At 39.0% G+C, this 9,616-nt stretch overlaps 1 protein-coding gene across 1 annotated transcript in view; it reads right to left on the bottom strand.

The window, feature by feature from the left end:
* Positions 1-8,662: 8,662 nt before the first annotated feature.
* The window catches only part of PKHD1 (PKHD1 ciliary IPT domain containing fibrocystin/polyductin), a gene marked incomplete at both ends in the record, with an annotated part of 416,219 nt that continues 415,265 nt past the window's right edge, over positions 8,663-9,616 (bottom strand). The window contains one exon of the mRNA XM_080665111.1: positions 8,663-9,105. Coding sequence (XP_080521237.1) covers positions 8,663-9,105 — 443 coding nt within the window. The remainder of the gene's footprint in view (positions 9,106-9,616) is intronic.

The following is a 9,616-nucleotide window of genomic DNA, read 5'->3' as shown; positions in this document are numbered from 1 at the left end:
TCTCCCACAGTGGGCCAAGAAGGAAGCATCTCAGTATAAAGTGAAATTGCACCAATGGGCATTTGCAAGGTTGGCACTGGGGAGATCTGTTTATCAGTGCAGAGGCTGGGGTCTCTCATCCTCTATTTTGTGTGTGCGTATGTGTATGTATTAATCCTCACCCGAGGATATTTTTTCCCATTGATTTTTGGAGAGATTGGGAAGGGAAGGAGGTAGGGGGAAAGAGAAAGAGAAAGAAAGAGAAACATCGATGTGACAGAGACACATCCATTGGTTGCCTCCTGCACTTGCCCTGACTGGGGTGGGGATCAAACTTGCAACTCAGGTAGGTGTCCTTGACTGGGAAATGAATCTGAGATTCTTCCTGGGATGGGCTGATACTCTAACCACTGAGAAACCCTGGCCAGGGCTCACCCTCTTTTAAGTAGAACTTACTATATTTTTATTTGATTAAAGGTAACTTGTTAATTGTTGAAAGTCTGAATAAAACAAAAACAAAGAAGACAATGAAAAATAAAATAAAACCATCTTTCAGAGATAACCCTGTTAACACATACATATATAAATATGGACACAAATATATACTCACATATTTATGTGAGACAGTACTCTATTTGCATACTATATGTTTAACTTAATACTTAAAATTAAGGATTTCTTATGCAATTATCATTTTTCAACATAATTTTTAATGAATAAGACTTTTAACTATATGGATGTCCCAATCTTGATTTAATTATTTCTCTTTCGTCAATAGTTCAGGGGCTTTGTTGTCCTTTTTATTTTTTTAAATCCTTACCTGCGGATATGCTTATTGATTTGAGAGAGAGACAGAAACAGAGAGAAGACAGAAAGAGAGAAATATAGATGTGAGAGAGAAACACTGATCAGTTGCCTCTCATAAGCATCCCAACCAGGGATCAAACCCACAACCTTTTTGGTGCACAGGAAGTTGCTCCAGTGGGTCTGGGCTACCTGTCACTACTTGAGCCAATAAAGTGTTACAGAAAACCAGAGAAGAACCAAGCAACACTTAGAGAGATGGAGTTACATTTATTATGTGCGGGTCCAGAGGAAAATGTCTCTCAAATTCTGGGCCCCAACATGGAGGAATTGTCCCTATTTATATGTTTTTACCTTCTCTGTCTCCCAAATATGGGGTGTTTCTGGCCTCCTTTGCAAGTTCTTAAAGAGCCCCTATGTGCTGAAGCCTTGATACCTCAACCAAAGGCCTGGCCTGGTGCCAGCACTGATAATTTGGTCCAGGGAAGGTTTAATGGCCTCTCTAAAGTGGGAGTAGTCTTATTTTCTTTATTATTTAAGCAAGCAAGCATTTACAGAAGCCAAATAGCAGGGTTAAAATTTCAAACAGCTGTTTTTATATAAGATGGATGCTTCAAAAGCAGAGACAGGATTGAATCATATAGGAGCGTTTATTCCAATACTGCCGGCAGTATGGGAGAGCAGCAGGTCAGCCACAAGAATCTGCTTTGCAACCTCCCATAAGCCAGCTGCTTATACAGGGTAAAACAAAGATTACATGGGGAAGTAGGGCTAACAGGCATGGGGAAACAGGCTATGCAGGCTGGGGTGGGACTCCATTGTTTGGGCAACAAGGTTGTTAATCTTTTCATGATAATAGGCAGTTCTTGAATAAGAATGGACTGCATTCCAAGGTTGACTCCCAGGTCCCAGGGGTGTACAACTCCCAGCCAGGTTAGAATGTCCTTTCTTTAACCAGAACAAGGCAATAACAGTTAACAGAGCATGATTAATATTTCCCATAACCATAGCTAGTCCCCAATATTCTATTTTTGCCCCTACTACAACCAACTGAGCCACCAGGCCAGGGCAAGAAGAATATTTTTTAAGCTTAACCGCAAGTCAAGGAAAGAAGAGAGTAAGAATGCCATTTTCTCAGGTAGCAATAGTAATACTTGGGTTGTGCCCTCACAAATTTTGGAAGCCTGAACCCTGTTAGCCAAGTTGACCAAACCAAGGAGATCACATCCAGATACAGCTATAAGTTCATTTAGCTCAAGAACATTGTCCAAAAATAAAGTCTACAATATTAATAATTTATTGAAATATGAGGAATTGTTATTTTATATTACTTATAATGGTAATATGTTAGGGTGACTAATGCTTCTCATTTGACTAGAACTTTCAGGGACTTCCTGGGTTGGACACCCAGGAAGTCCCAAATCCCAGGAAACTCCCCAGTCTCAGACAAATCAGGGCAGGTGGTCCAAACACAAATATATTCCTGACAAGCTGTCATTTCAAAAATGCTTTTACCCACTTAAAATGAGCAAATTAAAAAGTGTAGATTAAATAAATTACATCCTTTTTAAACATAAAGCCGTATTTACGGTTTTTATTTAAATATATTAAGCGGAATATGGAAAAATGTAGGGTATATTTTAAGCAGTAGTGTTATTTTTAGTGTTCAATATTGGCTAAAATTTTAATTTGTTCTGTTTTTGCCCTAATGTACAAAATGTGCCTTTTAAATTGTTAATTATGCTTTTATGAACCCTAACGAAGATGTTCTGTGCACATAAACACCCCCCTTCAGAACCACATACAAGTCAGTAGCTGTCCACATATTCACGCCCAGAATGAAGTGATATTTCTAATGCTGTTTTAAGGCAGTGTATCAGATTTAAGATCTGTATTATCTCTGAGACAGGACAGCATGTAGATAAATTTCCTGATGGTCCAAGCTTTCAAAGAATGTCTCCATTTATTCTGTGGATATGCATCCCTGCACAGCCACCGGGCAGGCCGGCACATGACACAGCTAAATACGATTCTGTTTTCTTAGCCCCCTTCTACTTCGCCTTGGCCCCCGAATCTTCCCTCTTCTCTTTCCTGCTCCCTCCTTCATTGTTCATTTGGAAGATATACTTTTCACTGGGATTAAAACAGGGTTCGCATTTGAAATTTTCACTTACCAAACAGAAAAATGTTTTACTAGAAGGGAATGGTAGAAAGGGAAATGATTTTCCCTGTGCCCCGAGGCCTGGCATAGACAGGATTTGATTTGCTATGTTCGGCTGGAATCTGGATTGATACGCAGAGATGAGAGGGGGTGTTTAATAAAATTTACATTTCATTTTCTCACTTGACACTAGTCTCCTGTCACTCATGGAACTGATGGGGATGCTGCAAATAACTTTTGTGGAATCTAGCTGGGAAAACAGACTGGGAAATGGAAGGCAGAAGAGAGAGAGAGAGAGAAAAGAACAGTCGGGATTGTTTTCATCTTGTGGGGCCCGTTTTGGAGACAAATCCATTGTGGCTGGATGACCTGAGAGCTGGCCGCCTCCACACTGGAAAGAGAGAATGTGCAGGTGGGAAACCTGGGGAGGCACCTGGGACTGACGTGACCCAGCTGCCCACAGGGGGCAGTTGTGATGCTGAGGGGAACATATGATTGAATGAGAGTTTAAGCTTTTGGAAGACTGGAAGTGATAAATGTCCAAAGACAGGAACAAGGACAAGAGCAGAGGACTAAGCTCCCCACCATCATTTGTGCGCACGCGTGTGAAACCTTAGTGTCAATATTAGTTTGCTATTGCTGAATAACAAATTATCAGGAACTCAGTGACTTAAAACAATACCCATAGTGGAATATTATTTAATCTTAAAAAGGCAGGAAATTCTGTCATTTTCAACAATAAGGATGGACCTGGAGAACATTATGTAAGTGAAATAAGCCAAACATAGACAAATTATGTATGATGTCACTCATATGTGGAATCTAAAATAGTCATAATAAAAAAAAATAAAAATTAAAAATAAAATGAAATAGTCATAATCATAGAAACAGAAAGTAAGAATGGTGATTGCCAGAGGACGGGGGAATGGGGGAGAGAAAAAATGGGGAGATGATGGAAAAAGTATACAAAGTTTAAGTTTTATAAGTTCTGAAAGTCTACTATATAGCATAGTGCCTATACCAACAATAATGTATTGTACACTTAAAATTTTCTACAAGGGTCAATCTTATGTTAGTTAGGTGTTCTTACTATCACTACTACTATTACTACTAATAATAATAATAGTGAGGAGGAGGAAGAGGTGGGAGGAAACTTTTGGAGGTGATAGATATGTTTACTGCCTCCATGGTAGTTATAATTTCATGGGTGTATAATTATCCATTAACTATGTTCAGCTTTTTACATGTCAGTTGCACCTCAATAAATTAGTAAAAACAACAACAAAACACCACCTGTTTGTTAGCTTTCAGTTCTTTAGGTCAAAAGACTTTGAAGGCTCAACCGGATCTTTTTCTTAGGTCTCACAAGATTTGGGGTGAGAAGTTAAAATATGCTTCTTTACCACTTATTTAGAAGGTGTATCCAGTGCCATAACAGGAAATTGAGGAGAGAAGCAATCACGAAAGCCTAGAGAAAAAAGTGGTCCAAAAAGAGGAAGAGAAAGTCTGGACTAGATGCTCCCAAAATACCATGTAAGATGAGGATAGAGAATAGTTCTTGAGAACTGGAAAAATGGAAGTTACTGGTGATTGCCATAAGAGCAGTTTCTGTTCTGTGGAAGGGTTGGAAGGCAGAGGGAAGTCCATGGTGCAGTGAATGAAAACCGAGGAAGTAATGAAATGCGTGAATAAAAGTCTTTCAAACAATTTTGTTGGAATGCGAGTGGAAAACTGCGAAGAGATCTGAAGGGGCCTGTATAGAATCAAAGAATCAATCTTTCAAATCCTTTTAGATTTCAGAAAGTCCTACAACTGCATTAAATGAGTCTTCTGTCCCAAAGCAGACCAGATTAATAGGCAGAATCTACGTTTTCTTGAATTGTTCCAAGCAAAGAAATCCTGGTCTTTATTGAAGACTATAAATAACAAAGCCAGAAGAATATTTATAAACAGGCAAGTCTGTATTTTACCACTTAAATCTCATTCAACTTTATAGACACGTTTTGTTTTTTTTAACAAATTACATTCTGGAAATGTGACTTGTCTCTCAAATATATATGTAATTAGTCACAGTGCTATAGTGTATGTTGAAATCAACTGTTCTATACTCAGTAGTATAATTCCTTTTGCTTATAGCTCTTTCAAAGTTGACACTGATACATTATAAATTCCAGAAACAAAATATGGAATAAATGCATGAGTTTTAAAGACAGAATTAATTAAAATCCTTTACTGTTACTGACATATACCATTTTATAGAACCTTCATTGAATAATATTTGCATGTAATTTACATTCAGTTTCCCCATACTCATTTTTGCATAGAGTTTGCATACATTTCAATGTATAGTAATTTTATACATTGGGAATCAGACAGCAAGACAGAAGGGAGTGATTCAACTAGATAATAATGGAAAGGACTGGGTCCTGAGGGAGCTAAAGGCCTTTTGGCATTCAGTAGCCTCCCTGGGCAATAATATGGGCAAGTTTGCTGCAGGACACAACCCTGGTCAGATTGACTCAGTCTCTTACTCTGAGACATTTAGTTAGGTTACAGTCTGGTACTTTCCCTGAACACAATCCCCAAAACCCAAGAGATGGTGGAAACTATCCTAATTACTTTCATTCTTCTCTCAACTTTAATACCCATAAACATTTACAATTCTTTCAAACTATCTAGAATTTTAGTTTGCTCAGAATCTTGGGGGAAAAGAGTTCACCATATATAGAAAATCAGAAATGGGAGTCAGAAATAGATTCTTTTGAATAACACAGGAACAATATATTTTTCAATTGTTTATTTGAATAAAGGGTTGTTACTGCTGCAAAATATTTGCTGGGTTACCCATATTAATGATCTTAATAAGTTTAGGATTGGCCAGCCTATAGTTATGCTTTATCTAATCAGCTCATCTCCAAACATGAATGAATTATAAGCTGTTCTATTTGTTTCCAGCATTTACACAATTCTCTTATTATTTGAGAAGGAAAAAAGAGGATGCGCTTAACTATGGTTTGGGCAATTCTGGCCAGACTCTGAAATTCCATGCCCCATTCAAGAAACCTGCAAGTTACTCTGGATGTTTGTGGCTGTTGTTCAGGCCCAAAGAGTCCATTCTGACCACAGGGATCCTGGGCTTTGCTGGGGGTATAATTAATAGGTTAATTATAATTATTCCTAAACAGGATAGAATCAAACTTGCCTTCCAGAAAGGTGAGTCTTTTGGCACATGGAGGATAGGTAAGACAGTAGTAAAAATTGGGAGGAGTAGAAATAATAGAGCTGGTAGCTGACCCTTTGGGAAGGGTAAGATAGAACACGGAGTCCTGATTCATTTCTAGATGTCTGGTCTGAGTGCAGGGACATGGTGTATTGTGTTAGGGAAAGCATGAGGAGAAGGGGAAGGGGCTGTGAGGCCATGTTAAGGCATAGTGGCTGCGGAGCATCCGAGCGGATATTTCTCAGTGGCAGCTAAATATATGACACAGAGCTCAGGAAAGAAATCTGGAATTTGAGATGGTGAAAGAAGTCACCAGAGTGAAAGGGAGAATGTGTAGACAGACCTCAGTAGGTAGTGCTAAGACTGCTACCATTGTATAATCCTCAAAAGCCTTAACTTCTAAAATGTTTTTATACAAAAAGATCACAGCTCTTTGAGGACTAAAGTAAAGATTGCAAACAAAATTACTCATAGACTAGGAAGCTACAAAAATGAGATAAAGAACAGGTGATAGCAGGGACAAATTAAACTAAAGAAGGCATAGTCTGCCTAAGCCATTCGAGTTATTTTTTTCTGTTGTTATGTTTTTCAGATACTGTTAGTGCCCAAAAAACATACATCTGCAAAGGATTTATCCTTCAGGCAGCTATTTTGTGCCTCCACAGTTAATGTCTGTGGGGCAGATTGCCCATCCATGCCCTCCTTAAACACAGAGAGTCTGGATTAAAATCTCTTGAATACATCTAATTGTACCTCCCACTGTATTCAACACTGTGCCACGGGGAAGGCTGCCTATCTCCTTTAGGGGCAGCTTGAAGGTCTGAGATGTCACAAGACACCAAAAGCATGGACAAAGAGGCCAAGAAAGCTCCTGCCAACTCTTGGCAAGGTGACACATATTTTCCCATTGACGTCCTGTGATGATGACTTTTTGCCAGTATTTTCTATGGGGCTAGTTCCAGGGCATCATTATTCAAAATTCTGCAATAGAAGAGTTTGTCTCCTTCCTCTGTTCTAATTCAAACACAGGACAGCCCTTTAACCTTCTACAGGTGGGAAAATCCTGGTTTATACTTAGGATAAAGGTGAGAGGAAGTTCTTTCTGAAAATCCTCCTCACCTCTGCTGTCTTTGCTTTACTCCTTCGGAGCACAGGGCCTTCTGGATCCAGAGCCAATGACACAGTCATGCTCCTTAAAGTACCCTTTAGTATGAACACTGATGGGCCCTGTGGAAATGTATGAATTAGGTGACATTGCCATTGGCATCCTTACCCAGCTTAACACCAGCTGACTCTCTACTCTGGTCTCCATTAGAGCCTCTAGCATAGCCTAGAAAGGCTGCACATGTAATCTCTTCCCCATCTCATCAGGCAGCCCTATGAAGTACTTTTCTGCCAAAGCAGTTCTCTGATAAATGAGTTAACTGATAATCCATTTGGCCACTTGGTTATCCTGGTCTCCCAACACAGGTTTTTGTTTTGTTTTTTAATTCCAGTTGTAATTTTACCCAGTTACTACTGCAAAGAACTACCTAGAAATAACTTTGACCTAAAAACAATTTATTTTCAAACTTGCTGTTCTTATATTTTTATATGTAATTAAAATCTCAGCAAATCCCATGAGAATATCAATTTTAATGTATCAATACTCATGAGGTGCAAACTTGATATGTTTCTCTATTGTGAACTCCCAATAATGATTGCATTTAAGCCATAAAATGAAATCAGTTTGGAAAAAACCAAAAAGTTGTCTTATAGTTGAAAGGTAAGTTCTGACAGATCTCTTATCATTCAAATGTTTCTATAAGGTAAAAAAATACTTTAATGTAACACTGCAGAAATAATTGTAGCAGACCAGATCTTCTCATGACCCCTTAGTAAGAGAAGCCCATAGTATTGGGGTGGTCCTCCTAAAGCCGTGGACGGCAAATTGCGGCTCGTGAGCCACATGCGGCTCTTAGGCCCCTTGAGTGTGGCTCTTCCACAAAATACCATGGCCTGGGCGAGTCTATTTTGAAGAAGTGGCGTTAGAAGAAGTTTAAGTTTAAAAAATTTGGCTCTCAAAAGAAATTTCAATCGTTGTACTGTTGATATTTGGTTCTGTTGACTAATGAGTTTGCCGACCACTGTCTAAAGGAAGCTTAATAACAACCCCTACTGTTATAAATAAGTGTTATACCATTATTGAAATGGCAAAATCAGGCTTAAATGAACAATAAGTGAAATATTAACAAATACTTGGGAACCTATTATATGGCTGACATTGGACTAAGATCCACGATAAATACAAAAGATATATCTAACATTATTTCAATCTTCAAACATTTATATGACTATCTCCCATTTCAAAGTTGAAAAAAAGATTTTAGAGTCCATGTTCTTCCTTTTCAGTGTCCATGTAAGTCAGGCCTCATGTCCCCTGTTCATTTTCAAGAAATATGTTGAACATTCTGACTTTCAGCCCAAAGGCCCACACTGCTCCTGGGTCACAGCTGTTCCTAAATAGCTTCTGGATGGACTGAATGAAGGCAGAATGTCTCACTGGCACCACAGGACGCTTTCTTCTCTTGGGAAAGTCCTGAGCTGCCACTGTCCTTGCCCAACCGACTCTGTTCCTGCATCTGCTGCCTCCTGTGTTTGAGGTCTGGACAGAGCAGCAGCAGCTGATCTTGACCTGCCAGCTGGTATCTCAGCAACTGCTCTTGGGCCTCTTTCCAGTTTCCAGCCTCCTGCATGCACATCTGCTGAACAGGAGAGCCTGGAGCACAGGTGTGCCCAGGGGATGTGACAGTGGTAGTACCGGGAGCAGATACAGCGGCCTCTTCTCGGCCACCACCATCTTCTTGGACAGCACGACGGCTAACTTTCCTTCTGGACACCCCGTTTACTGACTGGTGGGGGAGTTGGTTCAGCTTGCCCAGCATGACCTTCATCCTCATATCTGTGAAAAAAGAAGTAGGAGAAGAAATAAATCTAGTTCTCAATTACTTGATATACATTTTGCATACTTAGTGTTCCTGGAAGGACACTGCCATATAATTAAAGATTAAATTTTATCAGCTTATAGATTTCCAAATAATTTTGGATATATATTTTTTCATAAAAAGAAACACTGTATCCCATTCCCAATTTATAATAAATATCAATTATCTAATTAATAAATTAGATAATAAATTCTTCCCAGAGAAACACTTTTGTGATGTTAATGGGTCATTAAGGATTTTTCATTATAAGCAGGGCAGCATAAATATGAAAACTAGATTACATTCTGGCCTTACCAAATGGGTTAACTAGTACTTGTATTGAGAAATGTGAGCTCTAAAAACAGTCTTATCTAATACTTTGTTTTTCATGCCAAATTTATCATTTTAATATCTTTGATTTTATAGTAGGAACACTAGAGGTCCAGTGCACGATTCGTGCACCAGTGGGGTCCCTCAGCCTGGCCTGGG

The sequence above is a fragment of the Plecotus auritus genome (assembly GCF_963455305.1).
Source record: "Plecotus auritus genome assembly, chromosome: 4".
NCBI classification, from domain to species: Eukaryota; Metazoa; Chordata; class Mammalia; order Chiroptera; family Vespertilionidae; genus Plecotus; species Plecotus auritus.
Note: the sequence above shows the minus strand (reverse complement) of the source record. Positions and strands in the feature narration are given on the sequence as shown.